The following is an 18,408-nucleotide window of genomic DNA, read 5'->3' as shown; positions in this document are numbered from 1 at the left end:
GGGCTATAGTTCTGGGGTTTTTTTCTACTTGTACAATTCAGTCAGAACTCAGTCTCTTCCTTCTGAAACTGTGTATATTCACAGTATTTCTAAAAGTCTCTTCTACTGCGAAAAGCTTCTAACGTTCTACATGATCTAGCAGTGGAGAAACGGCTACCACTGCTGGACTGGTTTTATCTAACTTCTCTTTATACATGACCTAGAGGAGGAGACATCAGTAAAACCTCCAAGTCTGAAGATGATACTAAGGTTCCTTCGGTCAGTCAGATGCAGCGCTGATAGCAATGAAAACGACTCATGCAGGAGGGGGCCTGGAAATCAGGACCATAGCGTGGCAATCAGTTAGCTGAAAGGAATGTGCTCGAGCTTGTCTAGACAACAATTAACATGATACAGAGCATAGGGAAGTGGGGGACAGATGGCGCCAAGGAAAGGTAACACCTTGCTGTTAATTGGTGGTAGTTAACCACCAATCAGGGGTTGCCTAGTATGCAATGCTTAGCTTCAAGAACCAATCTGTTTAAAATGCGCAGCTTCTGAAAGTGCATATAAACTCGTGCTTCTGCACAGTAAATTGACATTTGCTTGCATCAAGCTGCGTCCCGTCTTTCCATCGCCACAAATTGGTGACCCCGACGTGATGCGTTTAAGGATCTAACGTGAAGCGCTCTCGAATCACCTAACTGAGCGACATGCAGCGAGTCCCACAGAACTTTGAATGAACTGCTGAAAGGGGGCGGGAGCCGGCCGGCCTGAAATCCCTCCGGAGTTGAGAGGTGAGCTGTGGGAAATCCGTAATGGGGAATCTGGCTTCGTCCCCAGAAAGAGACGTTTATGGACTCATAAAGGGTCTTCTAGTCAGATCCGGGAGTCCGTGCCTCAGTCTCCTCAAATGGTGACCCCTATGGTGGTGTCCCGAAGCCTTGGAAGAATAAGGACGGAACTGGTCGATAAAAAAGACAGCTCATGGAAGAGGGCTGCGTTCCAGAGGAGACGTCTTGGCTGAATGATCGTCTGGCTGGCTGGACCAGGCGGACAACCTAAACCCTGAGGATAACACCTGTATTCATCGAGACTGGTGAGCAGCCAAGAAACTTTAGAGATTTTAAATATCTGAAGAAGTTTTAAGAAGCTTTAGAAACCTGTACTCATTGAGACAGGCGAGCAGTCAAGAAACTTTATAGAGACTTTGAAAGAAATGAAAGTGGTCAATAGAAAGTTGTATGATGCTGCCGCGGAGGGGAACTCCGTTTCAGGAATACACTTAACATCTTGGTGGCAAATTCTGACTACTCTTTGCCAAGGGTGGACTCATTCTACTAACGGTGCAAAACCAGAGGAGGCTGTAAATTCCACCGACAGCGCGACTCTTCTCAACACACTGTCAACGATGGCGATTCTGTCCACACCTCCTCTGCCCCCAAAGCTTCTGCCCCTGATTGCAGCGATCCTCGCAACACAGGACCAAGCACGGGAACAGGACAACTCGGAAAATGATTTCATTGACACCGATAAACCTTTTGATCCAGGTCCTATAGATCTGGAAAAGGAGCTAGACCTTTCCCCCACCCCCTCGTCTCTCCCGATGCATTGATTGTATTTTTGGGGAGGGTGAAAGGGGGTCTGAGGGATTGGTGGCAGGAATGCAAGTGTGAAGCACTTAAGTGAGGGGTTTTGGGAGTCGCTATGGCATGTTCAGTATTTTGTCAGACAGATGAACCTCAAGAGTGGCAGCCTGTGCAATACAAGGCTGTTAAAGAGTTAAGCAAAGCAGTGCAGGAAGGGAGGATTCATAATGAGAGAACAACTAGGTATCGTGCAGGAGAATAGGAAAGATAAACATGGTTATCTAGTGTTTAATAGGTGTCTGCATGCTTGTAGTGATATATAGCTATGTAACTGCATGAATGATTCCTGTCCTGAGCCTGGTGGCGCATACAGCTGTGGTAAATAGGGGCTTCTCTGTTATGGTAAAAGTGTTTCTCTTTGCATAAAAAAAGAGGGAATGAAGGGAATGACCCCAGAGGTATGTTCAGAGAAGGCATGCTATGTTTCCAGCTTTTTGACTGAAGCAGTTCTTGTTTGGTGTGCCCTTCCACCTATGTATAATGTTAATCCAAAAGAAGATGATATTGTTTACACTTTGAATGTCGATAATTGTCTTTCTGTAGATGCTAATGTAGTAGGAGGCTATGATGGGAACGTATTGCAGCGGTTCTTCTCTTATCCGGAGTAACAGCAGGGAAAGCATTAAAGAGTTAAATCACCTTGTTTGGTAGGCAGTTAAGAATGTGAGTCAAAATTGCCACTGCTTTTTGTTGTTGGTTCAAGGACATGGCTGTGAGGATTTTGATGGTATGTGCTGCGTGGATTTTAGGCGCCCCATTGCAGCAACATGTTACGAAAATCTGAGAAAATTTCAACCTTTTTGGCATCCATTCACTCAATCGGCAGTATTGTATGTTTGCTGTTACCTTAGTTGCTGTCACGTTTGCAAGGGCCCTGCAGAACATGGCAAACCGGGTACTAGCTGTTCAAAAACAGAAAGGGGAAATTGTAAAATTGTACAGAACAGAGACAGTGGGTTGTTTTGACATTGATGTGCAGTTTTGGCTTGCTTTGATGAAGTGCAGCTGAGATCCTGCAGCAAAGAGGTAAATAATTTTGAGGGAGTATGAGAAGAAACTAGGATGAGACAGAAACAAAGGAGGAACATGTTCTCGCCTCTAGAAGGAAGCAGCATGAACAGTAGAGTAGCCTATAGTGAACAGCACTAAGGAAAGCGTTGCATGAATTTGACTGATCACTCTAACTCTATTCATAAGCAGCTCGCCGCGTTAAGAAAATATGAACAGACCATAAAGATTGAGAACGGGTTAACGGACTGGCTTTCAAGCCTTGGGTTAGGGGGCTGCTTACAAAATATAATCAAAGGCGCATTGATGGTATTGACAGTATTGTTGATTTTAGCATTATGTGTTCCTTGTTTGTTTCAATGCTTACAACGAGAACGCATGTTGGATTGCTCAAAACCAAGAAGGGGGCGATGCAGGAGGGGGCCTGGAAATCAGGACCATAAAGTGGCAATCAGTTAGCTGAAAGTAATGTGCTTGAGCTTGTCTAGACAACAATTAACATGATGCAGAGCATAGGCGATGGATGCCCTCCACTGATAGCATCACCTATTGCAGTGGCTGGGCAAAGGACTCAAATGTATCAGTAGTCTTAACCTGTAAGGCATTTATGGTCTGGGTGTTATAGATTTGCTAATAAGTTAAGATTGATTGACTTTACTTGATTGATTATTTGATTTTATAAAATCAATCATGTAACAGAAATATAGAAGGATAAGAAATATATTTTAATGAAACTTCTATAGTAAAAGCTGCGATAAAAATCCTCTGTACAGCCCCGTACTAAGGCCGGAGGTATTGGTCAGAATCACCTAGTAGATAACAGACTTAAGATTTGAGATGATTGTTTATATGTAACCTAGGAGAATGTACTAAAATGTCAAAATGAGCATTAATGTGAACTGGGGAGAGTCGAGTGAAGCAACCCATAGTTGCCGGCCAAGAAACAGTTACCTTAAGTGAAAGGTAATTCCGGCAGGGGGAGATCGAGACCACCGACTCATATACCACCTACCCAAATCGTACCCCAGACCCATTTCCGGACCTTTCTAAGCTTTACTGCGTAGAATCGGATATGGGAGGAGAGTATGTTAATGATTTATGGGAAATCTTATGATTATGCAGGAATATTTAATGAATATGTATGAAGGAGTTCTATATGAGGTGTATGATTTTGAACCATGGTGTGCGTTGATCGTGAGAGGACTCACTCACGCACCCGGCCGTTAATAAAGAAGTGTCTGCTTATCTACATCACATTGGTGTCGATAAGTTCTTCATTCTGAGATTTCGGTAACAGTTTGGCGACCCAGATGGGACCTCGCTGAAGGAGACCGGAGGAGTCGGGGACCTGATCGGTTCCAGCCAGCACCGAGGATTTCTCGGGGATACCCATCGATCCCCGATCCGTAAGGCTCTTCGCGACGTTCCCTGGATTTTGGTAAGACCCTTCTTTTTGTAATTGTAGTAAGTGGGGTAGAGTCCCACTAAAGCAAGTGCACTAAAGGAGTGGGTAGGAGTCCCACTATAATAAGTGTATGGTAAGGAGTGGGTTGGAGACCCACCAGTGGGTTGGAGTCCCACTGAGTAAGTCTGCCTGTCAGACGCGGTGAAAGCTGCGCAGGGTTGGACTAAAAGGATCCTTGTGGAAATGGAAGCCTAGGCGTCTGCCCGTAAGACATAAGCGAAAGCTATTGCAGGGTTGGACAAAAGTGGAAACAAGAGAACCTATATGCTATAGTGTTCTCTAAGGTAGTGCCTCTAACAAGAAGTTAGGAGGGGTTTTTCTTCTGATACAGAATTGTTTATTGTGTCTGTGTATTGAGAAGAAAATTAAGAAGTGTATAATATTGTGTTTTATGTCTTTGTTTAAAGTAACAATTGTGGAAAAGTGTGAGTGTGGCTGTAAGGGTGAGACGTGCAATTGAGCACAAAAGCGAGTGTGGAGTGTGGATCCGCGGATCGGAGTGACAGAGTTGAATAATTGTGTATTGTACTGTGAGTGATTATACCATGGCATCTAAGTTAACTCGGTTGTTTAAAAGTAAAAGCATGGGTAATCTTGCTGTAAATAAAAAAAAAATTTTTTCTTGGGATGTTTATTGGCACATTGGGGAAATTTACAAGATGATCTGCAAAACAGCCAGATGATGGAGTATTGTAATAATTTGACTATTGTAATAATTGGTGGCCTTTGTATATATTGGATGATCAGGAAAAGTGGCCCATGAATGGGACACTGAATTATAACACTATTTTGCAGTTAATGTTGTATTGTAAAAGAGAAGGGAAATGGAATAAAATGCCAAATGTGGATTTGTTCTTTTATTTAAGACAAAGAAAGGATTGGCAGGATGAATGTAAGCTAACTATTAGAGATAATTTGGTAATGGCTATAACTTTTGATAATAAGAAAGTGGAAAAAAAAAAATGTTGCTCAACCTGTGAGATTGGGAGTGGATACAGGAGCAACATTTTTTGTATTAAATACCTGTAAAGGAAAAATTGGAACAAAACCAGGCCATTTCTGCAACCCCTGGATTTGAAATTTGGAAATAAGATAATTATACATGAATTTTTGTATGTACCAGAATGTCTGATACCCTTGTTAGGAAGAGATTTGTTATCCAAATTAAATGCACAAATTGTTTTTGATGAAGGAGAACTTTTCTTGAAAAGACCAGAGTCAAAAACGGGAGAAATCTTGATGATACAAGAAAGAGTAAAGGAACAAGAAATTCCATTGGAGGTGGATTTGGCAGTGATCCCTACTGTATGGGAAACAGATATTCCTGGTAAATCGAAACTAGCAGAGCCTGTTAAAATAGATTTGAAGGAAGGCGCAGGAACAGTGAGAATTAAACAATATCCAATCAAATCAGAAGTGAGACAGGAATTGAAGAAATTGATTGATAAATTTTTGGAGTATAAAATTTTGGAAGAATGTGAATCTGAGTATAATACTCCTATTTTACCAGTCAGAAAACCCTCAGGTGAATATAGGCTGGTGCAAGACTTGAGAACAGTAAATCAAATAGTTAAGGATATTTATCTTGTAGTAGCAAACCCTTATACACTGTTAACAGTGTTAAGGGAGACTTATCAGTGGTTTATAGTGCTTGATTTAAAAGATGCTTTCTTTTGTATACCTTTGGAAAAGGAAAGCAGAAAACTGTTTGCTTTTGAATGGGAAAATCCTCAAACTGGGTGAAAGATGCAGCTGACATGGACTAGATTACCCAAGGATTTAAAAACAGTCCAACTATTTTTGGAAATCAGTTAGCAAAGGAACTTGAAATCTGGAAACAGGATAAATCAAGACCTGGACATTTACTCTTACAATATGTGGATGACATACTGATTGCTACAGAAGAAAGGTTTACTTGTATACAGGTGACTATTGTCCTCTTGAATTTTCTGGACTAAATGGGTACAAGGTATCCAGGAAGAAAGCCCAAATAGCCTGCCAGACTGTGATATATCTGGGCTTTGAGGTTTCAAAAGGACAGCGACAATTAGGAAAAGATCACAAAGAAGCTATTTGTGGTATACCTGAGCCGAGAAATATTCATGAACTCAGAGCATTTTTGGGAATGACTGGGTGGTGTCGCCTTTGGATCATGAACTATGGGCTAATAGCTAAACCGCTATATGAGGCCCAAAAGAATTCTCCCTTTGTATGGGGCCCACAACAGCAAAAGGCTTCTGTAGAGTTAAAATGTGCCTTAATGTCTGCACCTGCTTTGGGACTTACGGATTTAACCAAAGATTTTCAGTTGTTTGTTCACGAAAGGCACCACCTTGCACTGGGCATGTTAACTCAGAAAATAGGAAGCTGGAAACGACCAGTCAGATACTTCTCCAAACAACTGGACACAGTGAGTTAAGGGTGGCCAAACTGCCTTCGAGCAGTGGCAGCACCAGTAATGCTCATACAAGAAGCTCGGAAACTGACTTTGGGAAGAACAATAACAGTCTATGTTCCACACATGGTGATAACTGTCCTAGAACAGAAGGGGAGACATTGGCTGTCCCCCAGCCGAATGATGAAGTACCAGGTGGTATTGACTGAACAGGATGATGTGATTCTAAAAACAACTAACCTGGTAAATCCTGCAGTGTTTTTAAGTTCCATATAGGAAGAAGGACAACTGGAACATGATTGCTTGGCTACCATCGAGTATGTTTATTCCAGTCGTGAGGATCAGAAGGATGTACCATTGGAGCAACCAGACTGGGAATTGTATACTGATGGAAGCAGCTTTATGGAACAAGGAGTCCGATACGCCGGATATGTGGTAACAACAGATACTACAGTTATAGAAGCAGAAGCATTGGCTAGTACCACATCAGCACAAAAGGCGGAACTTACCACTTTAATTCGAGCCTAGAATTAAGTAAAGGCAAGAAAGTAAATATCTGGACTGATTCAAAATATGCCTTTGGGGTAGTGCATGTCCATGGAGCTTTGTGGAAAGAGAGGGGGTTATTGTCCTCTCAAGGATCAAACATTAAATATCAAACAGAAATTTTACGATTATTGCAAGCAGTTCAAAAGCCAGATCAAGTAGCAATCATGCACTGTAAGGCACATCAGATTGAGAAGACAAAAATAATAGCTGGGAATAATTTAGCTGATAAAACAGCAAAAAAGGTAGCAAAGAAACAAGCATTGCAAATGGCAATAATTCCTTTTAAAACAGTAACCCTTCCTAGGGAAAAACCGAGATATTTAGAGGAAGATGACAAATTGAGTCAGTTATTAAATGCTAAGAAAAACTTAGCTGGATGGTGGATAACTCCTAATGGACAGGTAGTAATTCCACCTCTTTTGATGAGAGAGATAATTCAAACGGGACATCAAGAATGTCACTGGGGGGCAGAAGCCTTAGTAACATCTTTACGAAAACAAGTAATATCAGTTAAGATGTTTGGAATAGCTAAAATGGTAACTGCAAAGTGTGAAGTATGTTTGAAGAATAATCCAATGATTAAGAAAAAGGTTCAAATGGGTAGACTGAAATCTGGTACACAACCTGGATATTATTGGCAAGTAGATTTCTCAGAGCTACCCAGACAAAATGGGTACCGGTACCTCCTGGTAGGGGTTGATATTTTTACAGGATGGCCAGAAGCCCTTCCCTGTCGCACCACACAAACAAAAGAAGTGGTGAAGTGGTTATTACAAGAAATAATTCCGAGATTTGGAGTTCCTATTGGAATTTCTTCTGACAGAGGTCCACACTTTGTTGCTGAAGTAGTCCAAAGTGTTAGCAAAATACTGGGTATTAATTGGGATTTACATGTGTCTTGGAGACCACAATCTAGTGGGCAAGTGGAAAGGATGAATCAAACTTTGAAATGACAAATAAGTAAAATTTGTCAAGAAACCAGTCCAAAGTGGCCTCAGGCACTTTTATTGGCATTATGAATCAGGGTACAGCCGAAGAGTGGAACCTCAGTCAGTCTTTATGAATTATTATATGGAAAACCATATGAGTCTCCAGAACCAAATCCAAACATATATGTAAAAGGAAAGCAGGATGTATATAACTATTTGTTTTCTCTAGGAAAAACTTTGGCTGCAATTCAGAGTGCAGTAATTTGGAATAGACCTTTATCCCTGGAAAATTCAGTGCATGATTTCCAACCAGAACATTATGTCTATGTGACGACCTGGACCTCCGAACCTTTACAGGAACGTTGGAAAGGACCTTTTCAGGTACTGTTAACCACTTTTACAGCTATCAAGATAGCAGAATCAGATGCTTGGATACATTATATTCGCGTGAAGAAAGCACCCATTTCATGGAAAATTGTCAATCATGACCCAGAGACTTTAAAATTGACACCGAAACATGTCTAATTTTTCACATTGGATTTTATTTTGGTCGGTAGTGTTGGTGGGATCATGGGCTGACTTGGTGGACAGGAACAAAAGACAAGTAGAAACAGAACAAGTGATTGACATTCCCAAACAAATGGCTGAGGAAAATTTGATGGTAGTATTGATTAAAGGATTTGCCAATTTATAAAATGTTATGCAGATCACTGCTTGTTTACCAATACCGAGGGCAGTAGGTGAATCTATTCCATGGGGAATCTTAACCATGAATCTGACCAAATTGGACTATGAAAATGGGACAATGAATTGTAAACAAGAACCTAGGGAAACTTGGGAATTGCAAAAGGTTAAAGCTGGGGAAGAATCACCAGTATATTCAACCATTTGGGAATGTAAAGGATGATTTGTAGCAAAACCGGGATTATATGGAGATTTAGGGAACAAGGGATGGTGTTACTACCCTAAAATGGCTACAACAAACACCAGTGTATGGATAACCGAGACAAAATGTGAGAAAGAATTGAACCCTACAGGAAAAGGAAATAGTTTGGGATTCAGTTTGGTCTATGACCTTATATTCCCATTTTCAGTATATGGCAAAAACTTCTTGGTGTTTTACCTGGGATGGAAAAGTTTTTTTAGTATTACCCTGGGTCAATGATAGATCAACTTCATTGGGAGAGAAGGAAAATAAAATAGTGTCATGGTGGAAATGTGAAAAAGTGTATGATTGTAGCAATATAGCCTTAATTCAAAGAATCCCTCCTTTGGCCGCTGTTTTAAAATATGGCTGTTTTTGTCGAGGTCTTAAGAATATTCTTAATCTAACTAGCGCCTATACACCCAGAAAAGGAAGTATGTTTAGTTGTAGAAAATCTACTATTCAAAGTCCAGGACATCTGATTTGGGCATTGAGAGATGCAACCTGGACAACTCATCTACCATTAGATGGTAAAGTGAAACAAATTACGTTAGGCATGCCAACATTGTGTCCAATTTGGAAGAAATCACCTTTTAGAGGATCCCTAGAAAATTTAGAACTGAAATGAACAAAGAGATCTGAGACAAATGATGATATTTGGAATGAACCATCTACAGGAGTGAAAATTGGCTGGGCACTTGAATCACTTTTAAATCCTATAGCTTCCTATAGAAACAGAGCATGGCTCTATAAGTTAACTGGTCAAGTGGAAAAATTAGCAAACGTTACCAAAAAGGGGTTTAAGGAATTGAATATACAATTATAGGCGATCTCCAGAATGACTTTACAAAATAGAATGGCATTAGATATGCTCCTACTTAAAGAACATGGAGTATGTGGATATTTCAAAGATAAACTGGACCACTGTTGTATCCACATTCCAAATGTCACACAAGATGTGGAACATGATAAGATAAAATTGAAAAAGAAACAGAATCAATTCAAGAAGGTATGTCAGAAGACTGGTTAGGGAAAATTTTTAACAAATTAGGATGGAACTTGAGCTCTTGGATACAATCCATAATCAAAACTTTGTTTTTGTTACTGATTGTCTTTTTGATGATCATGCTAGTATATGCATGTTTGAAGAAGCAGTTTAACAATAGAATTGCAGTCAATCGTATGATCAGGAGAGAAGTACCAACTAGTCCACCAAGGTATAGCCCACCACCAAAATATGTTGAAACAAATGATACGTAAATAATGTGAAAGTATTGAAATAATAATTTTCAACACTTTCAAAGGGGGGAAATGTTATAGATTTGCTAATAAGTTAAGATTGATTGACTTTATTTGATTGATTATTTGATTTTATAAAATCAATCATATAATAGAAATATAGAGGGATAAGAAATATATTTTAATGAAACTTCTATAGTAAAAGCTGTGATAAAAATCCTCTGTACAGCCCCGTACTAAGGCCGGAGGTATTGGTCAGAACCACCTAGTAGGAATGTTTAGAACTTAGATAACAGACTTAAGATTTGAGATGATTGTTTATATGTAACCTAGGAGAATGTACTAAAATGTCAAAATGAGCATTAGTGTGAACTGGGGAGAGCCCAGTGAAGCAACCCATAGTTGCCGGCCAAGAAACAGTTACCTTAAGTGAAAGGTAATTCCAGCAGGGGGAGATCAAGACCACCGACTCATATACCACCTACCCAAATCGTACCCCAGAACCATTTCCGGACCTTTCTAAGCTTTACTGCACAGAATCGGATATGGGAGGAGAGTATGTTAATGATTTATGGGAAATCTTATGATTATGCAGGAATATTTAATGAATATGTATGAAGGAGTTCTATATGAGGTGTATGATTTTGAACCATGGTGTGCGTTGATCGTGAGAGGACTCACTCACGCACCCGGCCGTTAATAAAGAAGTGTCTGCTTATCTACATCACATTGGTGTCGATAAGTTCTTCATTCCAAGATTTTGGTAACATGGGGACCACATGAACTGGGGTTTCACTCCAGAATAAGATTAGAAATCCATTGCATCTGAGACAGCAGCTCAGACATTGAGTAGACTAACATAATCTTCAGCATTCTTTATTTTCAAACTGTCATCAGCTACTATATTTGCATTTGCTGAAGTTGAATAAATTCCCAAATTCAGTCTCAACAATGTAAGTTCACCATCTTCTGTTGTGTAGTAGAAAGGCTACTTCATCTGATCTGATGTAAGTAGCTTTTTACCCACTTAAATAATAGTGCAGGTGAGTTTTAGTTACAGCTTTTAACATACTCTAAACAAAGGTTAGATTTTTCCATTCACCTTACAAGTAAGCACAAAGGCTTTCAAGATTTTGTCCTCTTGAAGTTTTATTTGCCAATTTTCACTATTTTAGACATGAAGTCTTTCAAGAGCTTTGTCTTAACTAGGAAAAAAATAATCAGTGGATCAGTTTTAAGTTTAAACCATTCATAATATGAAAAGCAGAAAGATCAGCTTAGCATTCACTTGTTACAAGATGACAGTTGCTGAATTTTGGGCATCTAGTTACTCAGGATCAGGAAATCTCTTGGATGTAAAACAGGACATTGTTCTCATATGCGTGTGCTGTAGAAAAACAATGCTGTGACACTGTCGTTTGACAATGAATCTTTGACAGAAAACAATTTTTGACATGAATTGCATCGCTCTAAACAGTTCATGCCAAAAACGTGTCTTGATGAAGTAGAAGTTATTAAGTGAAAATACATAAATGCTCTCACGAGTGATTTTCACAGCACACAGCTATTCAGCTCTGCATTTAGATTCTCTTTGACTGTTGCTTCCTACATAATGAAGTGCAGAATCAGCATTACTACCTTAAAGTAGTTTTGCAGCCTTCTATGAAGAGATTCTGTTAAAAACCACTACAGATGATTCTTAAAAGTTATGTCATGACTCAACACAGACCAAAATTGTAAAAAACTAACACCATCTAGCACTGCCAAAACTGGTAGTGATACACTTTAAAGAAAACCTGCAGCATCTAGTTTTGCTTTAGCATTACCATCCTAATCTTTCTACTAAACAAACCTAAGAAGTTCCACACAGATGCCAAAACTATACTCACTTTCTTCTCATGGGACAATCTTTCATGAAATGGCCAATTTTACCACAGCTTCTGCAGCATCTATCGTTTGGTGCCAATTCTCCTTCTGTTAATACCTCTGGATCAAAAAAGTATTCCTGAAGAAGAAATCGTTCATTTAAAAGTGAAAACCCGTACACTTGGGAATCAAGCAAGTGTTAAAACAGCAAGAAGAGTTACAGAGAAGAATAAACCTGGTGCACATAGCTGAACTCCTGAAAGACCTGATGAGATTTAACTGGCCACTGGCCTCCTTTTACAGGCAGCCTGTGTCTGCAAGATATTTTTAAAGCTGCAGTTTTAAGAAATGGTAAGCCAGTTTTGATAGGGACTAAAATGTGTAAGCCAGTACAAGTATTCTGCATGCCACCACATATTACATGCAAACAACATGAAGCAATAACTCCTGTAAGGATTTTGAATACTGTTGAAATTTGAGAGAAGTGCTTAAAAAGAGTGCAACCATACCCCTGCAAGTGGTAAGGTATACACACCCCACAGCATGCACATACTGCTCCTAGAAACAACTTACCATTTTTGATGGATATTCTTTGGGAAATATTTTTACAGGAGTACCAAATACCCTTCTACCATTGATAAAAGCCTTCATTATAAAATTTGTCACTGGGGAAGAAAAAAAAAAAAAAAGGGAAAACATTATCCAAACATCAGACAAGCCAGTAAACCAAGATCTAAGACAAGCTCTTCACTTTGTAACCAGCTTTGTTAACAGAGGACTTACTTTTCCTTGACAATCCAGCTCCAAGATTGTGGTTCAAATCGAAGGGGTCTGTACAAAAAGCATTACAAGCATTACTCAAGTCCATGTGTATGAATACATTGCTGATTTTGCCCTGAACAACCCAAGGCAGCCATTCCCAATGTAGATTTAAGATACTGAAATCAAACTTTTGCAAATTTATTGAAAATAAGTTAACACCATGGACGCGGGAACACAGCTGTGCAGCTCTGAACTGACTGAAGTATTGTAAAAGAATAAGTTGAATGTGCAGGCAAGAGAGTGGAAATCATTTCCATGGAAGTCATATGGGCTAGAAAATGGTTTAAGGAACATTTCTAAAACACATCACTGCATTTTCTTGTTAAAGACCATGGCATTACTTAACAGTGTAATCATATGCAGGGTTAAATTGGTCATGGAAATATGGACACAGCTAAAATTAGTATTTATGAGAAACCTCAGTTGCATTACAGCTGATTTCTTTTCCAAATGATCTGGTTAAATCTATTTTTCTGTCAGTTACTGTCATCATGAAAAGTAGGAAGTCTGCTTTGCAGCTTCTTTTTAGGAGAGAAAAAGAACCCAAGAATAATTTTTAGCCCTACTGAGACTCAATGGGAATTTTGCGATTATTTCAAAACATGAGCAAATAACTGATAATCTAGTAGCAGAAAAATAAATAAGTCTTGTCGAAAGATCAAATTTTTCATGTGGGCATTAAGGAAATGCCACATATTCAAGTACTTCATGTGCTTATACCTTCAATTACAATGTATTTGGAGGTCCACTGTTTCTTGAAAGTTGTAAGCAGATTTTTTCTCCTAATGCAGATAACATGCTCTTTAAAATCAAATTCTTCTGTGTAGAAACGGAGAAGTCCCAGCCACAGCTGCCCAACAGATTCTGTGTTTTTGCCACAGTCTGGCCAAACAGATGACTGAAAATTACAGAAACATTTTTATTTCCAGTACTTACATTAAACAGAATAATTTTCATAACTAGGAAACTCAAACAATGTAAGTCTGTTTTATAAAGAAGCACAACTGAATTACACCAGAATACTTCCATTCATAATGGGTATTAATAATCCAATATTGATTTTAAAATTGTGTAATATTTTTAAAAATATTACAAAGTGAAGAATTAATAAAACTTCGACCTTCAGGTTTTACCTGTTATATAAAAAAACTATTAATTCCCTTTATGTGCCTATTTAACATAAAATCATTAAACAGGATCAATCAGCTATAACTAGAAATGCAGCTGGTATTTGGAGGAGTTATCTCCACCCAGTAATGTGACACATACAGCAATTAATCTTCACTAAGATCTTAAAATAATTTTTTTAATCTATTTTTTCAGATTTTACAGATTTTTTTTCCCCACAGTTTAATTACAACCGACGACATTCTTAAAGCTTTACAGCATGGGATTAGGATTTTCAAAGCAATAGCTACTCCACTTCAGTTTCTATATTCAGACACCGTATCTGAGGACAATGTTTCTTAAAAGGAATTATTTTTCATTTGCAAATCTACTGGTAACACCATTTCAAATTAACCTGATTTACTCACCAACTCCTCTATCTTATCGAAGAAATAAACATTCCAGCCATCAACTAAAATTTCAGGTTTCTTTGGTTCTTTGTAGATCTAAAAGCATAATATTAAAGTCATTACAAGAGCCCTTCAGATTCAGCACTGACATTCTGGTCAATACTGTGTACAGATAACTTGTTTCTCAACATACTGTACCTCTTGAAGAACAGGGATGACAGGTGGATTTCTCTGTTGAAGAAAATAAAGCACCATAAGAGTATATGCATAAGAAGAAAGGCTACCTCGAGATGCATCCCCAATGTCACATATCTAGAAAAAGAAACACTCCGTTTGTATCTTTTATGGTTATCATGCCTTGCTGCAGGCACTACTACTTCTAGAACATCTGAGATATACTTACCTTCGTAAAGACTTTCATTGTGTAACACAGGTATTTCACTCTAGGATCAATGGCTGCATATGACGACAGGAGTCTTGTGTTATGCAAGGCCTATAAAAATAAGGAAGTCACACTGAAGATACAAGAGCTCTGAAGTAATGAAGGAATAATCTGAAAACGTGAAAACCAAAAACCTCTAGCTGTGTGCTTAGAAATGCAGAAGTGAAGTCCTGCATAGTAGAATGTATACTGAGAAAGGAAGCATTTAGCAAATGAGGTTGGTTATCACCTGCTCTGTTAAAAACCTGATCAACATCCTTAATCTGTGAAGAAGTGTTACAAGCAGCCTTCACAGAACAGTACTTCCGCAAGGGACGCATTATCTTATACTGCATTTTTTAAATATTTGGTCATATAACTAAGAGATTTCAGCCCAGAAATGTTGAGACCTATCAACTGACTCGCACGGATGCATAACTTGAAGAGAAAAACTTTCAGACTTGCTTAGTGGTTGAGGTGTCTTCTTCTAGACTCCCATTGAGCTCATACAAGAACTTCAGGATTACTTGGCTCTAAAACTTACTTTCCTTAGGTGTTCCAAGGAACTGGCTTTTGAAGTTCAGAGACATTAAAAAAAAACCCTAAACTTGTTTTTAAAATATTTAGCCAAGAACTTGTGGGGTTTTTTTGTACATGTTCCAGTTCAGGCAAGCTGAGCTCAAAATCACTATTCTAGGTCTCAGTGCTAAGCAAGAGCTGTGATGGCAAGTGGAGTGTGGGAAAGCTGAAGTTCTATTTTGTCTCTCTCATTTACAAAGAGACTTAAAACACCTAAACCACTATTTCTTACTATTACTGAGGAACAATATATATTCTTAGGGAAGTGACAACTCTAAAGTCACAATTGTGCAACTGACTCCACTCATAGTCAAATTAAAAAAAAGGTAATTGGAAACAATTGATTATTGAACCTCAACAAAACAATCACTTCAATCTCAAGAAGCAGACCCACATTTCTCTGTTAACAAAAAAATAAAAAAAGGAGATAACCTTACCAGAGTATTATATAAACTGATGTCTACTTCAAGACCACTTCTGACATGGAAAAATTTGACAATTGGGACTTTAGCAGTTGTTATAGGCAAGATATTTCTTAAACCTAGGATGAAATGTTTGATTACTGAATGACTGCAAACAGTCGTGACTATCAAATGCCCTACAGATAAACCCAGACTGTAGTAAAAAGGCTACAAAATAAAATCTTAGTTGATACCAAAATTGTACTTCATTATTGATTTTAGGCATTTATCAAACATGTTGAATCTGCTAAACATAATATATACAAACATACATTTAGCCCCCCCAATAAAACAAAGATCAGTCTAAATGTCACAGGAAATAAGCTTAAGAGGTCTTTGATAGTTCACTCCAATTATATTAAATTCATGTGAGACACCAAAACAAGCACTATAAAATTGTAATTTTCCATTGCAAATTTGAATCAGTCTATCTTTTATATGAATTTATTGGGCACTGAACATAGAAAAACAGCATAACTACTAACTTGAAGCGTCAATGTTTAACTTAAGATTTGTTCTTATGCATGTAGGTTATAAATATTCTATCTGTCCAATTCAGATGTGATCCTGTAATATTATAACCTCATAAACCCACATATGCAAAGAAAAATAAATCCACATGTTCACAACATATAAATCACTCTTGCATTAAGCTCTTCAGTACAGTTTAATCTTAATGATTTTCATCTACAGTGCCCTAGATCATTCTCACTACAGCAAGTGAAGTCACATAAACAGAACCGCTTCTTTTAATTTTCAAGAGTTACCTGACTGCTTCTTGAGAATTTTTGCTAAATCTTCAATGATTCTGATGCAGTCAAGTCCCTAAGACATTAAAAAAAAAGTTGAAAGTTGTATCTACTCTAAGTGTTTTAGGCAAACCTTTTATGACTTGCCATTAAGCTTAAAGCTGTATAATCGGTTTTCATATTACACAGAATTATTTTGAAACAATTTCTGGTATTCACATAGCACTTGTAAAATCAACACTAGGTAGTATCTTAACATAGGCTTTTAGAAAGTTTATACTAGGCATGAAAGGAGATTGGTGTCCTTTTCCACTGTCCCCCATTCCTAGTTGTTTATGCTACAAAGCATGCTATTTATCTGCACAGCCAATGCTAGAAGTAATGGCAGTGCAAAACTCAGAACAAAAATGGCTACTGAGAGCAGTTCTTAAACTCATGCCTAAAACAGCAAAACCCCCTAAAATAATCTGCCTTTGTGGCACCTATTTGTGTTTATAAAATAATAGATGTTACACTATATACACAATGTAACCATAACATTTTTAATTTATTTAAAAAAAAAAAAATCTTTTCAATCTACCTCAGCAGTTTCCAGCCTATCTATCGTCATACAGATATCAAGGTCACTTTGTTTGAAGCCAAAACCATTTTTTGAAGACCCAAACAAATTCAGCTTGGTTCCTGTAAAAGATGTGATGGGTTATAACACTATCACAGAATCTCAAATTGTATGTAGCTTCAAACTACTGCATGTCTTTTAATACAGGCTTGAAAACATTACTATCTTTCTATGGTACATCTAAACTTACTTTCTTATCAACTTTTCTGACAAGGAAAGAAGCTCTACTTGTATTGGTTCAAATGAGCAGTTTGACAGATCCATATACAACTTGGGTTTTCCAGTAAATAAATCATCAGCATGCAGGTCTGAGCTGAAATCTGATTTAAAAAAAAAAAAAAGACTGCTCTCTACAGAGATTTTCAGTATAAGGGATATCTGCCCCAACAACTCTTTTGCTAATTTCAAAAGCCTATGCACTGAAGTCCAGGTGTTACAGCTAAGAACTCCAGAAACAGGAAAAAAACATTCAAATAGCTAGGTTCTGCAGAGACATGAGATGTTATGCCTGTATTTTAAAATATTCCAAACCCATTAAGTTTCAGTAAGAATGACTAAGCAAAATTTGTTGTTTGTAAGAGCATTTACAACAACAAAAAGTATGGCTAATGAATAAGGCTAAAATAACAATTAAAAACCCATTCCACTACTACTTTGATTGTTTTCTCCTTAACTTGCCACTGTTCCTTCCTACTGTGCTGTATATATGAATAAGTAAAAAAAGACTTACACCAAAGCCTTAAAAGACTTAAAATAGAAATTAATTAATGAAGTATAGCAATGCTGAGCAACAATATATGCTAAATGTTCAAAACTCAAGTGTTTATTATGCTGGTATGATAAATTTTCTTGGACAATACTCAAGTATGAGCACACCAAAGTATAAATGTAAAGCCAGAACTGCCTAGTTACCTGGGAAATACTGTCTAATGAAGTTTTCCAAGTTTTGCCTTATAAATTCCCGAGCCTCGTCTTCTACAATATTTGTAGCAAAATCATCTTAAAAAAAAACCAGACGACATAAAAAATTAGGCAAACTGATCTGCAGGAAGAGTCAACAGCAAAGATTCAAATTAGAAAAGTGAGGGGTTTACAGCAGGGGGGTGGGGTGGGGGGCAGGGAGAGAAGATAAAAAGCAAGAGAAGATTCACATGTGAAGGCAAGAGAGCAAGGAGGAAGTAGAAGAGAAATACCTGTTCAAAGAAAAACATTAATTAGACAAATAATGCATTTTGT

General features: G+C 38.0%; 1 protein-coding gene across 6 annotated transcripts in view; it reads right to left on the bottom strand.

The window, feature by feature from the left end:
* Window positions 1-18,408, bottom strand: part of TUT7 (terminal uridylyl transferase 7) — a 42,409-nt gene that overhangs the window by 4,813 nt on the left and 19,188 nt on the right. For 5 of the 6 annotated variants that reach the window (XM_055790278.1, XM_055790279.1, XM_055790280.1 and 2 more), the window contains 11 exons: window positions 18,085-18,171; window positions 17,134-17,234; window positions 16,572-16,629; window positions 15,781-15,884; window positions 14,747-14,836; window positions 14,542-14,655; window positions 14,362-14,439; window positions 13,547-13,724; window positions 12,788-12,835; window positions 12,578-12,669; window positions 12,028-12,143 (listed from right to left, as the gene is read on the bottom strand). In XM_055790278.1, the coding sequence (XP_055646253.1) occupies window positions 12,028-12,143; window positions 12,578-12,669; window positions 12,788-12,835; window positions 13,547-13,724; window positions 14,362-14,439; window positions 14,542-14,655; window positions 14,747-14,836; window positions 15,781-15,884; window positions 16,572-16,629; window positions 17,134-17,234; window positions 18,085-18,171 (1,066 nt within the window). Of the gene's footprint in view, window positions 1-2,474; window positions 2,531-12,027; window positions 12,144-12,577; window positions 12,670-12,787; window positions 12,836-13,546; window positions 13,725-14,361; window positions 14,440-14,541; window positions 14,656-14,746; window positions 14,837-15,780; window positions 15,885-16,571; window positions 16,630-17,133; window positions 17,235-18,084; window positions 18,172-18,408 lie in introns of all 6 variants that reach the window. The other variant, XR_003555874.2, reaches the window with a different exon arrangement.

This window comes from Falco peregrinus, chromosome Z, assembly GCF_023634155.1.
Source record: "Falco peregrinus isolate bFalPer1 chromosome Z, bFalPer1.pri, whole genome shotgun sequence".
Classification (NCBI taxonomy): domain Eukaryota; kingdom Metazoa; phylum Chordata; class Aves; order Falconiformes; family Falconidae; genus Falco; species Falco peregrinus.
Note: the sequence above shows the minus strand (reverse complement) of the source record. Positions and strands in the feature narration are given on the sequence as shown.